At 41.6% G+C, this 16,883-nt stretch overlaps 1 protein-coding gene across 3 annotated transcripts in view; it reads left to right on the top strand.

The window, feature by feature from the left end:
* Window positions 1–8,105: 8,105 nt before the first annotated feature.
* The window catches only part of JHY (junctional cadherin complex regulator), a 63,532-nt gene continuing 54,754 nt past the window's right edge, over window positions 8,106–16,883 (top strand). For all 3 annotated transcript variants that reach the window (XM_036089516.2, XM_036089518.2, XM_036089513.2), the window contains exons 1-2: window positions 8,106–8,215; window positions 10,903–11,333. In XM_036089516.2, coding sequence (XP_035945409.2) covers window positions 10,999–11,333 — 335 coding nt within the window. In that variant the 5' untranslated portion in view covers window positions 8,106–8,215; window positions 10,903–10,998. The remainder of the gene's footprint in view (window positions 8,216–10,902; window positions 11,334–16,883) is intronic.

Raw genomic sequence — 16,883 nt, 5'->3', positions numbered from 1 at the left:
CTCACAAGACTTCAGACAACAAATGTGTGGCTTTTTCCTCCACATCAACCAATTTTCCAACTCTCCAGACGCTAACTGGGTGTCCGACAATTCAATTCAATTCTGACCCTAACTACCTGGAGGTAGTTAAGTTAAGGGCTCAGTCCCATAATTCTGTCCCCACTTCAGATGCCAATCACAAGTTGTACGCACCTGTACTTCTGACTGACCAGCTATAAGCGATGGATTCCCAGGGCCCCCACCTCAGGTTCGATAATTCTCTACAACAGCCTACAGAATGCAGAGGAACACTTTACTTACTATTACTAGTTTATTGTAAAGGATACTGTAAATAATACAAATGACTAGCCAGATGAAGAGGCACACAGGGGGAGCACTGAACGAGTCCCAAGCACAGAAGCTTCAATCCCCGTGGAGGTGGGTTGCATTACTCTTCTAGCTCATGGCTGAATTCACCAATCCAGAAGCTCCCTGAGCACCATTATTTAGGGGTTTTTGTCGAGGTTCCATTAAGTAGGCATGACTAAGTCATTGGCCACTGGTGATTAACTCAATCTCCAGCCCCTCTCCCGAGTTTGGGAGGCGGAGCAGAAAGTTCCAACCCTCTAATCTCATGGTTGGTTCCTCTGACAAACAGCCACCATCCTGAAGCTATCGAAGGGCCAAGAGTCACCTCACTAGCGTAAACTCAGATGTGGTTGAAAGGGGTTCGTTATGAATAACAAAAGATACTCCTCTCACCCCTATCACTCAGAATCTTCCAAGGGTTTTAGCAGCTCTTGTTTCAGGAACCTGGGACAAAGATCAAATATTAGAATAAAAGATGCTCCCAGCAGCCTTATTGGTCAGGAAATTACAAGTGTTTCAGGAGTTCTGTGCCAGGTATCAGGATGAAGACCAAATATATATTTCTTATTATATCACAAGATCACAGCTATTCATTGCAGCACCATCTATAATAACTCAAGTATGTATCAACAGGGAACTGATTGGGCACACAGTGGAGTATTATACAACTATGCAAAGGAATGATAAGGTAGTTCCCTGTATATGTCTGTAGACTCATCTCCAGGATTTATTATTGAATGAAAAAAGAGCAAAGTACAAAAGAGAGTACATATATTCCTTTAATCTGAGAAAGGGGTTAGGTTAGAAATATATACATATTGGATTAGATTTTTTAAATACAACTAATCTAAAAACTAACAAAAATCATCACCTATATGAGCTAAGAGGGGACTGAGTGAAGGGATGGGGCTAGAAGTTAGACTTCCCTAAATATCTGGCTTGGAACTATGCAAATGACTTACATAATCATGTTAAAGACTAAATCAAATTTAAAAACTAATTTCTTTACAAAAACTGCAGCACAGAGAATAATTAGTTCAAGTTACTTTAAAACACAGACATTTGGGTGCACCTGGGTGGCTCAGTCAGTTAAGCATCCAACTTGATTTTGGCTGTGGTCATGATCTTAGGGTCGTGCACTCTCTCTCAAATAAATAAATAAATAAATCTTTTAAAAAAAATAAAAATAAGACACAGACATTTGACTGCATACACCAGCAGGATATACCTTAATGACAAAAGAACAGCAAATAAATTTTAAATTGCTTTTAGTAGTCGTATTGTTAATCACATTATTAATATAGCCATTTTGAAAGTATAATACATATTATGGAGGATAAAGTGCCTAACTAATTATGTTAATATCATTGGATCTAAGATTTTCAGCATGAAAGAGATATAAACATAAAATCAAGTAAGTTAAGTAAAAGCCTTGTGTTCTTATGTTTAAATTGGAAACAAAAGCATGAGCTCATATATTTCTCTTGAAAAAAGTCACAAAAAGTTATTTCCTAGTTTTTTCCACTGAAAAGGTAACCATTCCAGTACCAAGAAGCATCCTTACTGCCCAGATTGTGGTCTGTAAATATTATTCCCACTAAAATGACCCAAGACTCCTTGAAGAAATGGCTGATTTCAGGTTGGGGCAAGAAATGTATGAAGATGAGCCTGGACCATCTTATACTAGAAAGCAAGGAAGCTCTCAAAGACTCTTCCGGGGCTGTGTTGAAGGACACGGAAACCAATCTGTGCAGACCCCTCAGGGATTTCCACTTGCCCCAAATGAAACAATTCAAGCATCAAAAAGCAAAAAAGCTGAAAGGTATTAAATAAATTAAAACTCATGAGTTCATAATAATACTTTAAAAATTCATTGATCGAGGCACCTGGGTGGCTCAGTCTGTTAAGCACCTGCCTTCGGCTCAGGTCATGATCTCTGGGTCCTGGGATCGATTGAGTTCTGCATCGGGTTCCCTGCTCAGTGTGGAGTCTGCTTCTCCCTCTCCCTCTGCCTCTCTCCCCTGCTCATGCTCGCTCGCGCTCTCTCTCTCTCTCTCTGTCTCAAATGAATAAATAAGAAATCTTTTTTTAAAAAGGTTAAAATTTAATAAATGTGGTATATTCATGCAGTAGAATGTTATTTGGCAGTAAAAAGGAATGAAATCCTGATACATACAACATGCATGAACCTTGAAAACATTACGCAAAGTGAAAGAAGCTGGACACACACACGCACACACACAGACCACGTATTTTCGGATTCCATTTATATGAAATGTCCGGAATAAGCAAATCCATAAAGACAGAGTAGATTAGCAGTTGCCACTGGCTGAAAGATCAGGGGAATGAGGGGTGACTGCTAATGGGTGTGGGTTTTGGGGGGACAGATATTCTGGAATTAGATAGTTGTGATGGTGGCAAAACTAGTGAATTAAGTATTTTTAAAGGGTGAATTGTGTGTTATGTGAATTATATCTCAAAGCTGTTATTTTTTTTTTAAAAAGCGCTTTGTAGAACTTACTTGAATCCTGATTCAAATCTACCCACTCTGAAAAGATATTTAGAAGTCGATCTAAGGCTGAACACTGACTCAGTACTAAATGATATTAAGGAGTCATTAATTTTATTTTAAATGTGATCATTCTATTGCAGTTATTTAAAAATGATCCCTATTTAAAAATGATACCTTACAGATGAAATCATATGACAGCTGAGATTTGCCTTTAAATAATTTTGGATCATCCAAGACATCTAGTTGACAGCAGAAACAATGCTAGCTCTCTGAACATAACATTTTTTAAAGGCTTTAATTATGCATGTTTTAATGTGAATGGAATAGTCGATTGGTTATAGAAAGCTCCTTTTAAAAATTTACTCTTGGGGCACCTGGGTGGCTCAGTCAGTTAAGTGTCTGCCTTCAGCTCAGGTCGTGATCCCAGGGTTCTGGGATCAAGTCCCACATCGGGCTCCTTGCTCAGTGGGGAGCCTGCTTCTCCCTCTGCCTGCCACTCCCCCTGCTTGTGCTCTCTTTCTCTCTCACACACCAATAAATAAAATCTTTAAAAAAAAAAGACAGTTCATACCTTAAAAAAAAAAAAGGAACAAGACTGCTCACATGTTGGTCTTCGTTGAGGCTGGGCGAGGGCTACATGTGTGTTCATTATCCTTTTCTCTCTACTGTTGTATATGTTTTTAAATGTCCATAATAAAAAATTTAATTAAAAAATGTTTTAAAATTATTTTTAAGGGGGCGCCTGGGTGGCTCAGTCATTAGCGTCTGCCTTCAGCTCAGGTCATGATCCCAGGGTCCTGATTTCGAGCCCTGCATCGGGCTCCCTGCTCGGCAGGAAGCCTGCTTCTCTCTCCCACTCCCCCTGCTTGTGTTCCCTCTCTCACTGTCTTTCTCTCTCTCTAATAAATAAATAAAATCTTTTCTAAAAAAATAAATAAAAAATAAAATTATTTTAGAAGAAAGGCGGTCATTGATGATTTGTTACTCTGTATTCATAAGAGCCGCCCTATAGGATCATCTCGTTCCTAAAGCCTCTGACTCCAGCCAGGCAGAATCCCCCTCTCCCCCTCTAGGGTCCCCCAGCACTCGACTCTATCTTCTGGAACAGGGTTAGAGTTATCTACTTCTGTCTGTTGAATTGCACTATAAACACATACTTATTACAACTTCATAAAAATCTCGAATGGTCATTCTAAATAAATGCTGGGGGTGGGCAGATAATTGAGAGTTTGTCTCTTTAGATTTTAAACATTTTCATATTTGGAGGAAAAAATCTTTGTAAAATATACTACATGATTTTTATGTTTCTACTCACATTTATTAAACTGATCTATTCTGTGTGAGTTTGTAAAAGTCAGTATGGAAAGTAATCATTGTGCTTGTTGTCATACTCTGATTCTCACAGTTTTCCACTAGAGGGTTACCTGTTGCCTACGCCAAACGACTGCAAGTTGCTTTGTTTTTCTGAACATCTCTTACTTTTGTGATATTGCTGTCTCTTCATTTGATGGCAATGTCCCTTCTCTCTGTACTCAGGGTGCCTTTCCTTATCCTCTAACCGGCTCCTAATCTAACATATATGGAAAGGAACCAGAAGATTAAACTTGTTAGAGTTACACATAGAATAACCACACTTCCTAGCTACCTATGAAAATTTCAGTTTATATCTGTTAATAGCAATTGTTTTTTATTTTTGAGCATATCCTGGGCTTAAATAATAAATTATCTAATCATCATAGTCATGTGCCAAATAAGAGCATATCTCTATTAAAAGGCCTAATAGGGCTACAGTTATCTATCCTCCATTCAAGGTCTAAATTATAAGGGTACTGTGGTTTTTCAACATTTATTGAGCATCTATTGAGCGGCATGCACAATGCTAGTCCTTGTTCTCCAGGAGCTGATCGTAGAGTAAGGAGGTGACAGAATCGTTAACAAGTAACTCATAAATAATACAATACCACAGGTATGCTCCTGTAACAATGGAAGCATGCACTTGGGTAGCTTGGGGCCACAGCCCGAGGGCCATTAGTCTAGCATGGGGTTTGTCAACCTCAGCACTATTAACCTTTGGAACGGAGTTGGGTTTTGGTGGTGGAGACTGTCCCACTCATTTGCAGGATGTTTGGCAGCATCCCTGGCCTCTCCCCAGTAGAAGCCAGTAGCCCCTTCCCTAAGTCATGACACTAAAAAATGTCTCCAGACGCTGCCATCTTCCCCTGGACTCAGAACTACCCTGGGTCAAGAGTCATGAGGACAGCGTGGGGGGACTATCTGAAAATTCTTCCTGCAGGAGATGAAGCTCAGTAAGGTCATATAGACTGAGTAGCAGTCGGGAGGCGAGAACTAGTGGAGGAAAGACTGTGGTAGCAGAGCACGAGTAACAGCACAGGACAGGGAGGTAGGAAGTAGGGAGCTGCAGGGATGGATGAAGGACGGTGGAGAAGGATTCAAATCAGTCCAGCATTACTAACCTATCTATGTTGATGATTTTTTTACTTGTGTTTCTCACTCTTCTTGGGTTCTGGCTAGGGACGGGTTGACAGCTTAATTCTGAACAGGTAATACACAGAAAAGCACTTTGCGAACCCTGGGAAGTGTTACTCATACATAGATTTAGTATAATTAGTGCCGTAACAGCTGATAAAAACGATGCACTTTATGGCTTTGCTTGTACGCGGTAATTCTTAGGAACTGTGAAGAAGAGAATATTGCTGTGCTGCTTATTAAACCAGGGTCTCTCAGCTTCAACTACACCCACAAAGTCGGCTGTGATGGGGGCAAACCCTCCTCACCGCCTTTCTCCCGCCGGCTCCTTGTCAAGCCTGCCAATAGGGGGCACTAGAGGGAGACCGCAAGGCTGGAAACGGGAAAAGGGAAAAGGGACTGCTCCGTCTTTGCTCCCTCTTTGTTTCAGTAACAGCAGTTGATTTCTAGTTTTCCCAAGTCCCCAGAACCAGCCTCATCACCCCTTTTCAGACACCAGCACTCATCAGCTTTATATTTCCTCCTTGGAGGCCTGGATCCCTGCTCTGGCCCCTTCCTCCAAGCTTGTCAAGTTTAATAATTCCAAACTCTTCCTAGGGTTCTCCTAGAAACAGGGCAGGTGGTGGCTTCCTTCCAGGCGATACTCCTGTTCTCCTTTCAATGTTTCAGTTCATAAATCTTCACATGAGATCATTTCTGTTAAAATAACTTGGTGTGGCTTCTGTCTCCTGACTGGACCCCAACTGCCAATCGTGACTATTCTTTCAGCCTTTAGTTGCTTTAAATCAGAATAATCAGGACAGCTGTTACAGAGGAGGAAGGAGGAAAATCAGGCTCAGGGTGTCCCATGTTCTGGGTGTGACTAGTCTCTGAAAGTAGCTGCTGGATTGGTAGATTCCTGAATCTCATAGGAAATATCATTTGCAGAAAAGCAGCATAAAATCTTTTCTAGATAGTGCAGAAAGCACCTCACGGGTCTGAAGAACCACAGCATCTGTTTCCACAGACCAGCAGATGAGGAGGCAGACAAGGGAATGACTCAGCAACAACTCCATAACATATTCCAGAAGCTGCTGTGGGGAACAAATCCTTCTGCCTGGGCTTGGTTTGCACACTCGCAGTAGCTCTAATGTCAATCTGTATAATATGCTGGGCAGAACAGCACCAATGCTTTTGGCTACCTTGCTTTCATTTCTTAACATTGAGGTTCTGTTGTATTCTCATAAGACAAGGTACCTGCTGTCAAAGAAGTTTTTAAAAAAATATCTAATTCGAATAAAAAACAAAATAAAAAATAGTAAAATTGAGTAGTAAAGATATTTTCCAATTCTCAGTTTCCTATCATGAATGAGGCAACTGGAATCATTCTTCCCTCTTTGCAGCTAGTTATTCAAATCTACTTGTGGTTTTAATGCTATTTTAATGTGAATATAATTCCCAACACTTTTTTTTTTTACTCTTCTTTAAAGGTAGTGAAATATTCTATATAGATATACATGAATGTAAATAAAGCTTATTGAACTGTTATAAAATGAGTTATCTATGTAACCAGCATTAAAAGTCAGGAAATACAATCGCACAAACACTCTGCCAACGCCGCCCCCCCCCCGCATGCAGGCCAGAGCTAATCACAATCCTAACTTTATGACAATCACTACTTTGCTTCTTTTCATAGTTCTCTCCATTAACTGTACATCCATATATAGTACAGTTTAAATTTTCCTGTTTATAATTTTTATATATAAAATCATACAATATGTATTTTGAGGGATTTTTTCCTCAACATTTTTTTAAAAAGATTTACTTATTTGAGAGAGACAGAGAGCCTGAGCAGGGAAGAGGGGCAAAGGGAGAGGGGAAGAGCAACATAAACAGACTCCTCACTGAGCACAGAGCCCGACGCAGGCTCCATCTCACAACTCTGAGATCAGGACCTAAGCTGAAACCAGGAGGCGGAGGCGTTAAGATCTCTCTGTGTTGTTGCTGTATTTCATTCATTGACCTTATTGTATAGTAGGCCAGGGTATGGAATATCACATTTTAATTAACTGTTCTATTGTTGATGGATGTTTCAGTTATTTTCAGTTGGGTGCATAAGTTTGGGGGCTAGACACCTAAAAGTGAAATTGCTGAGTCATAGGATATATATATATCCCAGCTAACCTCGAACGATTCGCCAAAGTGGCTGCGCCACTTCACATTCCCCTCTGTAGCACATGAGGGTTCTTTGCTTTGCATCCTCCCCTACCCTGGGCGCAGTCAGATATTTTGACTTATGCCCATCTGGTGAGTACGGAGTCACAGATATCCACTATGGTTTTAATTTGCCCTCTTCTGATTATTAATGAATTAAGCACCTTTTCAATCAAAAACAAATATTTATCCGCCATTTGGATTTCTTTTGTAATATTCCTGTCCAAGTCATTTACCCGTTCTTTCACTGGATTTTCTCTCTTGATTTGTAGGAGTCCTTTGCCTACCCTAGCAGTATTTGTCGCAAGTATCTCCTCCCACTCAGTGGCCTGCCTTTCCTTGCTTTCCAAAGATGGGAAGTCAGGGTGGCCCTACAGCAGCCTGGCCCAGAGCTCCCCGTCCTCGAACGCTGTCATCACAACCAGTCCCACCCCCTCTGCCGGGGCAGGAAACGCCTCCGCGCTGGCCCCGCCCCCTGAGCGGAGCCCCGCCCCCTGAGCGGAGCCCCGGGCGCGCTCTGTTGGCCACGGTCTCCAAGGCAGCACCTGCCACGCGGGCGGGGCGGGGCGGCAGGAGGGAGGTCGGGTGGTGGCGGCTCAGGAGGATGCGGGCTGCAGGGGTCACGGTCGCCGAGGAGCACTGGGCAGGTGACAGGCGGTTGCCTCCTGAACGAGGGTGCGCGCGCCGGGGGAGGGAAATGGGAAGGACTGGGACTGGGGGTGGGGACAGGAGGAAACTGGATCAGGACCAGGAGAACCCCAACGAGCCCGCGCCGGACAGCATTTGGGGCCCGGGCAGGAAGTGGGGGACCGTGGCAAGGCAGGGACGAGGGCCCAGGAACTGGCACCTGGAGAGGCTTTAGTGCCCAGACTCCCAGAGCAGCCCTGTCCTCTGTTGATAAAGAACCGCCCAGGGCAACAGACTCCCTCCCCACCCCCGCCCCCAGGGACCTGTCACCTCCTTGACCTTAAGATGCCTTTGCTGCCGGGTCTTGTCCATCAGAAAAGAGGCAAAGAGAGAAAACAAACCGATCGTCCCTTGTGGGCAGCTTCCGGGCTGTTCCACAACAGGGCAACTTTTTCTCTTTCATCTTGGCCAGAGCGAGCAGGGTACCTTTTCACCTACAGACGGAAATTCGTTCCTCCCAGTACTAGAGGAGGAGACCCAAGGTCTTGAAGGGAACCCTAGGGAACTGCCGCGTCTTAGTGCCTGGATACCATTGGCAATATCCCAGTCTGCCTTGTTTACTTTTGTAACGAGGTTGTCAGCCTCTCTAGGTCCGAAATTTCAGTGAAAAACAATTGTGCCACTAGGGAGCCACATTCATGACATTTAAAATGCCTACTTGCTAATTTATTCGAGATACCAGCTTTTCCTTCTTTAATCTCATGCCTTTATAAGATCAGGCCTCCACCAAAGCCCCAGCTTTGCTGGTGTTCGGCTTTCTATTCTCTGCACTATTGCAGATTTCATTAATTACACCAAAATAATCTTCTATGGACTTTTTTTTATTCATTAACTCTAGGAAACCTTAGTCCATCTCACTTAAGAAGAACAATTGAGGGTACTGAATGATTTCATGAGCAATTCCAAATTGAGATAGAATGATTATTTTAAGCTTTGTCTTTAACAATCCCATGTACAGTGACTTAAACTCACCCAGTAAAACTCTTACAGATGTTTATACAAACTGTTTCTGTTAAAATGTTAGTTAGTACTTGGTAGATTTGCTGCTTTCTAAAAACTCCATAAAAAGCAAGAGTTAATCTACTTGTCAGTATTAAAATAAGATAGGGCACACTATGTATTTTTAAAATAAGATGATATAACAGTCTGTATGGTTAAACAATAATATATTATTTATATTTATAACACCAGCTTGGGGAATTTTGAATTAAAAAGAAAACCACTTCATATGCATTTAAATCTGAAGGCTACCTTTCGTCTATTTTGTTTGTTAAGGTACTTTCCTCTGAGGTGTTGATGGTGTTAGCAACGAGGTCAACATTATTAGCAGTGTCAGGAATAGGAATAAGTTTGTGTTATTTAATTAAAGCTAGCATTTGCCGGGCACCTGGGTGGCTCAGTTGGTTAAGCAACTGCCTTCGGCTCAGGTCATGATCCTGGAGTCCCGGGATCGAGTCCCGCATCGGGCTCCCTGCTCAGCAGGGAGTCTGCTTCTCCCTCTGACCCTCCTTCCTCTCATGCTCTCTGTCTCTCATTCTCTCTCTTGCAAATAAATAAAATCTTAAAAAAAAAAAAATTTTTTTTTAAAAAATTAAAAAAAAAAGCTAGCATTTGCCAAAAGAACAAGAGCAAGCCCTGGAATCTCTGATGGTAAAAGTTTCTGTTGTCTGACCTACAGAAAAAAAAAATGGCATAAAGGCAGTGAGATAGAAGACTGAGCAAAATAGAAATGCTAGGGAGAGATGAAAGGAAGCACAATCCAAAATCATCATCTCCTTTCAATGTGATACGAACTTAGAGCACCCTTTCCATAAACCATCTCATGGGTCTTTATGGCAGCCCTCTGAGACAAGGAAGGCTCACTTGGAATCACACACTTAAGCGAGTTAGAAGGGACCCTAGCTGTTACTCAGGCCAATCTCCCACCCACGCAATATTCTCGAGGCCAGCATCCCTTTCAAGTAGGGAGACATCCAGCCTCTGCCATGAATCACTCAGTGGCAGAATGCACAAAGCCTCCAAATTTTGCGTTAAACAGTTTTAATCATCGTTCTTTTTTTTATATACTGAGCTGAGATTGATCTCCACGTAATGTCCACCTAAATTACTTATTCCTACCTAGTGGCAACCGGGGGACCAAAATGCCTTCTAAATGATGAAACCAGCCGATATAGATCCAGGTACAAAACAGCTTCCCTCTTTATAGTTCCAACTATGGAGACCATGCTCTTCCCTGCTCTCTCCTTTACTTTTCAAACAGTAGACCCTGAACCTGTTTTACTCTATTCATGAATACTCCTGAACATGGCATATTTGTATTGGTGCCCTGGGTATTTGAAATAAAGCCATCAAAGTACCATCCATAATTAACCATTTAGCTTTGTCCAGGCTTGTCTGTAATAGGCCCTTGGAAGGTAGAAAAAGGAATCCAGCCATTTGATTTCCTTAATAAAGCTGTATTTGATTACTCAGGCTGTTTATGAACTCTACATCAGATGTGTTTCTGTAGAGAGAACACAGTAGTTTTTCCAATAGACCTTCCCCATACAAAAGGGTACATACAAAAGGCTGCAGATAATGCAACAGGGTTCTGCTCACTTAAATGTTTGATTAACATTGAAATTAAAGAGAATTCTGTAGTCACAAAGTGACACGAATACAATTTTTTTTTTTAGGTAATGCTTTTGTGAACCACAACTTTAAATACTCAAGCCAACTGCTCCTATCATCAAGACTATTTGTATTCATATTCATATTTGTATGTTTTCAAGATGAGTCATAGTAAATTAATTCCCAAGCTCTCAATTCAGTCTCCTGTTCATCATACCAACTTAAAGGTCCAGTCCACAGAGCCACCTTTCAAGAAGGACTTACATCTGATTTCAAAAGACTCCTTGGAATCTGATTCAGGAAGCTTCACTCAAGAGAGTAAGTCCCAGTTTGAAGACCAAATCCGGGGGGACAACAGTATGGAGCCAGACAGCTTAGAGGAAGAAAGCCTTCAACAGGAAAGCCTGAGTGAGACAGAAGAGGAAGCAAGCAGAAAAGTAGCTCAGAAGGATGGCAGAGAAAACCTCCATACCCAGAACAATGGCATGGACAACAGGTAAGGAATTGGCTTGTGTACAATAACAGTGGGTTCTGAAATGTAAGTTAAGTCATCACTAGTAGATCACAAGCAACAGTAAGGACAGGCTATGGTAATGAACACCTTGTGATGTGTGTGAGACAGCTCCCAAGCGCCTAAGGACAGCTTAAAGCCAGGCTTTTTGCCACGCCCTTTTTTTAAATAAAAAATACGCAAAAGACAAGGATAGGTATTAATAAGGGTGTACGCACTCCTCCTGCTCCTTATTTCCTGTCCGTATTCCAAGTGTCTCCACTGCTATGACCTGACCTCGGAGAGATTCCAGAAAGCCTGCTCTAAAAAAGTGCCATGACTTAGAATCAGGTGGTGTTGATTTGGTCCAGGCACTGCTGTTTAGTGTATAATTCGGAATAAGTCACTTAACTCTTTTGTGGCTCACTTTTCTCACCTGTCAAATTGATCTGGCCTGTCCATCTCCCAGGACTGCTATCAGTGTCAGTAAATACATTCTGGGAGTACAATCCTACCTGAGCTTATGAAGGTCTACCTCCCACAGCTTACATAATCATATAAAGATTTAATTTCTAATAATCAGTATTTATGGGTTGTTAACATTATGCTATGAGCTACCAAATAATATAAGAGAATATAAATTAGTGCATTACTCAATTTTAATGAAAAAATTATATGACACAGTATGGAAGAAGTTAAAAGCTATTGATTAGAAAGAGGTTTTCATGGGGTGACAAAGTGTGTAGTCCAAAGCAGACCATCGGGGTTCAAGTTCTGCCACTTACTGGCTGTGTGAGTTGGCCAAGTCCATTTAATCTCTCTGTGCCTCAGTTCCCTCATCATTAAAATGGGATAATAGTTACTTCACAGAGTTTTGAGGCGAAAATAAATGAATATATACACAATGTATGTAGAACAGTGACTAGCTTTTTATAAGTTATAGATGTGTTAGGTTTTTTTTTTTTTAAATGGGTAAAATATATTGAGGAAAGTTTCTTAGAAGGCTTAGAACTTGGGCAGGCAGGGTTTTGGAGAGAAGGTAAAAATTTGGAAACAAGAACCGAATAAGAGTGAACATGTGACACGTTCAAGCCCCACTTGGTGGCAGAGGATTTGTTCTGAGCGTAGGGAAAGAGGACTGCGTAAGGGGCCTGATTATAGGGGCCGTCGAGCGTGCAACCAGCCCACACCCCAGATAGGGCATTGAACACAGAATGCTACAACCCGTCCCAACAAGGCAGTCATAGGAAGGGCGCCTGCAGGAGCCAGAATTAGAGCCCAGCCCTGAGTCTTTTTCTTCCTTTCTGTTTTCCCTCCTTATTTCTTCCACTGCGAATATTATCGGGCAGAATCAAGCACATTTGCTTCTTAGGGATCTCAAAGTACAGTGCAGGTGGTAGGCGCCATGAGCAAGGTGCAGCCCCAGTGCTGGGGGAGGAAGAGGGGCTCAGGGAAGGCGTCAGCCAGACAGTCACCCCTGCTTGGCCTGGCTACACCAGGGGGAGAGAATACAGGTTCTTAGGAAGACCCATGAGAGGAAGCCTTGTTTGAGGAAGATTATCCTGCAAGCCGGTGCATTCTGAATTAGAGGGTAAACTCATGATGGACAAAGAAACTACCAGATGGTAATCATAATTAAAACGACAACAGTATCTCTTTTTAAAGGGCCATCTGTAATTTCATTTAATTCTTCATTGTCATCCTGCCAGAAAAATGCTGCTCTTCCCATTTCACAGATAAGGAAAATGAGGCGAACAGAGATCAAATAACTTGTTGAACATCATAGTGCTGTGGGAGGATGTTTGTGGTTTTGTTGTTGATGTTGGTGTAAATGATGATAAAATTCTAACCTAAAGAAAAGTACAGAGAAAAACACCATATAACCCTTATTGCCGTATTTGTTTCAGATATATATTTTTTAATTAATTTATTTTAGAGAGAGCGCACACATGAGTGGGAGGGGCAGAGGGAGAGGGAGAGAAACTCAAGCAGACTCTGCACGGATCGCAGAGCCTGATGTGGGGCTCGATCCCAGGACCCTGAGATCATGACCTGAGCCTAAACCAAGAGCCGGACGCTTAACCGACTGCACCACCCAGGCACCCCTCAGATGTATTTTTTATAGACATAAAATATTACAGACAAAACTTCCTTGTTCCCCTTCTCAAACCCATTCCCCCCACCCCCATCAGCCTCCTCGGAGATAACCAATATGTACGCTTATGTGGGTGGGCATCCTTCTTAGCAATCTTTTGTTCATTCACTGCATAGGTAATTTATAGTTGGGGAGGGAAGAGAATGAGTGTAAGAATTGACAGGGCTTGTTGACAGATTAGATATGGTGGCTGAAGGAAGAAGAGAAGCCAAAGGTTACTTTAAGGTGCTCATAACAATAGCTAGCATTTATAGAGTGTTTATCATGAGCCCATCCCTGTGCTAAACACTTTACATGTATTATCTCATTTAATCTGTATGGCAGCCCTGTTAGGAGACACTATAGTGATCCCCATTTTAAAGGCTATACATGAGTCTTAAAGGGGTTATATTTATACCCATTTATTACATCGACTGAGTGGTGGAGCAGAGAACTCATGCAGTCTGACTCTACACCCTAAGCCGTGTTTTTGTCATAGCTCTGATGTAAGAGAGTCAGAGTCTCTTAGGTAATAAACGGTAGTAGTTTTACTGCTGTTTTTTGTTTTTTGTTTTTTTCTTTTTCCAGAAATGAGGGCAGAGGAAAGATGTTTTGCAGTAGATAGGCATTCTGGCCTGTGGAGAACAAAGCAAAGATCCATTAAGGGACCTCATTTCCCCAAAGTTGAGTTTTTCCTCTTTGAGTCCAGTGCTCAGGAAGCAGACTTTACCCCTTGCTCTTTACCCAAGGACAATGTAAATGCCACTCAATATATTTCAAAATCAAGAAAAGTACTTATAGAAATCAAAATTATGGTTAGGGCCTTCGTCTTCTGATTCAGAGATCCATAAATATTGCTGTTTTCCTTAGACTGATTTGCCTTACAAATCTTTAATGACAAGACTATCATCCTCGGGGTTAGAATGGCTTTGACCCCTAGTGATTATCTGGCGGTGTAGTGCTTGAGACACCGAATGTTGGGACGACCAGTTCTCCACTACAAAGGAAAACAGAACGGAAGCCTTTAGCCAAATAATGCCTCAAAAATATTATTCAGGTTAGTTATTGGCCTCCTTCACTTAAGTCTTGGAAACCTTTCCTATGTGCATTGTTGCTTGGCTCTGAGTAGTTTACTAGCCGTGAAACAGACAAATCGATCTCAGACTCTCAATGTGAAATTCAAGTAGGCTTTCATTTTTACAAGGTAGATGGCATTCTGGGAATTGTAGTTCAAAAAAATTAGTCAAAGCCTTGCCTTAAAACCATGAAAAACCTCTTTCTTCTTGCTGTTATATTTTAAAAGCTGCCTGACAAATCACTTGAGCCCTACTCTTCTGTTTTGATGTTACTAGAACCTCCTCAAAGCAATTACTCTCTTGTATCTCAACAAAGTCAAGCCATAGTTCAATGTATATGGATTAGAGAAAACCTTTTACTTAATGGAAATTGGAGCAGCATTGACTACGGTGAGTGAATCAAGAGTGGAGAGAGGATCTCCACGTGATAATCCTTAAACCCCACTCCACAACTAGCCTTAGGATACTCGGCGCTGGCAAAGAAAGAGATCAATGTAATTCCTCGAGCATTAGAAATAACCTCTTCAGTCCTGGGGCCTCTGAAACCTTATATGTTTAAAAAAAAAAAAAAACAAAATCAGAGGGCAGCAGTACAGTACCTAGTATATGTGTTTAATAAGAATACTTAAATGTAATCAGCTACCATTTGTAGAACTATTTGCTTTATATATACTATCTTATTTATCCTTACAAGAGCCTCTTATGTATTATTACCCCTATTTTGCAGACAAGGAACCAAGGCTCTGACAGTTGTGAAGGTTTATGCAGTTACTTAGGGCCAGAGCCAGAAATTGAACTGAAAGTATGCTCCCCTAACCAGAACCTGAGCCTCTAATTAGAAGTTATCTAGGTAGGTGATCATGGCTGATCTGATAAAGGATTCAGTTTTACGATCTAGCAAAAATTAAAGCCGTAACAATTTCGATATGGACTAAACTGAGGCCAGAGGAAATATACAAGGAAAATTATACGTTTTAGGTAAAGTAATAAAAGTTTTTAAAGGATACTCTGCCTTGGGAATAAACCAACATTAATCGTGTTTTGCTTTGGGCAGCAGGGTCATAGGTGTCTATATTCCCCAGCACCGCTCCTGGGAAAGAGAGATGTGTTCATTCATTAAGGTCTGTAGATGTCTTTCACATCATCTGGGAATAATAACCTTCACCAGAGATCCCATATTCTAATAAACCACCTTGTGCGAGAAATTACTGGGCAGGAGTCAAGGCACAATGAGGCATTCTTAAATTGTTATGCTCAGAATTGTCTAAAAATAAGAAAGGGACTCAGTAATAATAATCCGCATTTGTATTGTGTTGTGGTGGTCTAAGATCTTCCTCTCAAATGCTTTTATATATATTATTTCTGATTAATAGTACAAGAATCAGGTGGAGGTTCAAATAGCAGTACTGGAGAACCGAAACAGTGAGTGGGTAAAGAGAAACTGAGTAAAGACCAAAACTCAGCATTTTCATTTCCCCGCACAATTCCCAGACTGTTTTGTGGAACACATTGGGAATATGAAGCTGACGGCAGACCTTTCTCGCACGGGTGTCGTAGACTGTGTTTGTTTTGTTGTTGTTGTTGGTTTGCAGTGGTTAGGAGAATAAAGATGACACCTGAGGGCATGTTTAACAGTCTAGTATTCTAAGAACACTGTGAGAGTTTCCAGGAGCCCACTTTCATCCCTGTTGGTGCCTAGAAACATTCGTCCATGTTGATTTTTACGGACTTTACCAGATAGATTTTCAGTTTAAGGCCCTGGGTGGGCCAACCCCTTCACGTACATTACACTACCCCCTTACTCTAGGGGTTTCACACAGTATTTTGGGGATGGCTGCTAGCATTTTAGTTATTTCTGATCACATGGGAATGGTTATATCGGAGAAGTGACTTTCTGTTGCAGGCGTTAGTCATTTCTGTTGTCTGTGCATCCATTTGCTCTCACACTCCGCGTCGTTAAACCCTGGTGCAATCCTCAGGGCAGGCACGGCGCCATCACAACAGATGAGCAGTCAGACAGAAGTCAAGTGTGTGCGTGGGCATAGATTGTGTCCATTAAAGGCAGAGTCCCCGCCAGAAATGCTAAAGCCACAGTGCCCTGGGGTGTAATGCCCTCAGAGACAACCGCTAGTTCCTTTCCAGCTTATTTCAAAATTGGGATGCTTATGGTGTTAAATTAGTAAATAAAGAGTGAGATCAAAAACCTCCCCAAGCATCATTTAAAGTTACATCACCTACAATCCTGTAAGGTTATCAAGACGGTTAAGAGGATTGTAAGCAAGCTATTAAAGGAATAGTTTAATCCATGACCTTAACTGTAGTCATTATTTCTACTCCCTGGCAAGT

This window comes from Halichoerus grypus, chromosome 11 (genome assembly GCF_964656455.1).
Source record: "Halichoerus grypus chromosome 11, mHalGry1.hap1.1, whole genome shotgun sequence".
Classification (NCBI taxonomy): Eukaryota; Metazoa; Chordata; class Mammalia; order Carnivora; family Phocidae; genus Halichoerus; species Halichoerus grypus.
Note: the sequence above shows the minus strand (reverse complement) of the source record. Positions and strands in the feature narration are given on the sequence as shown.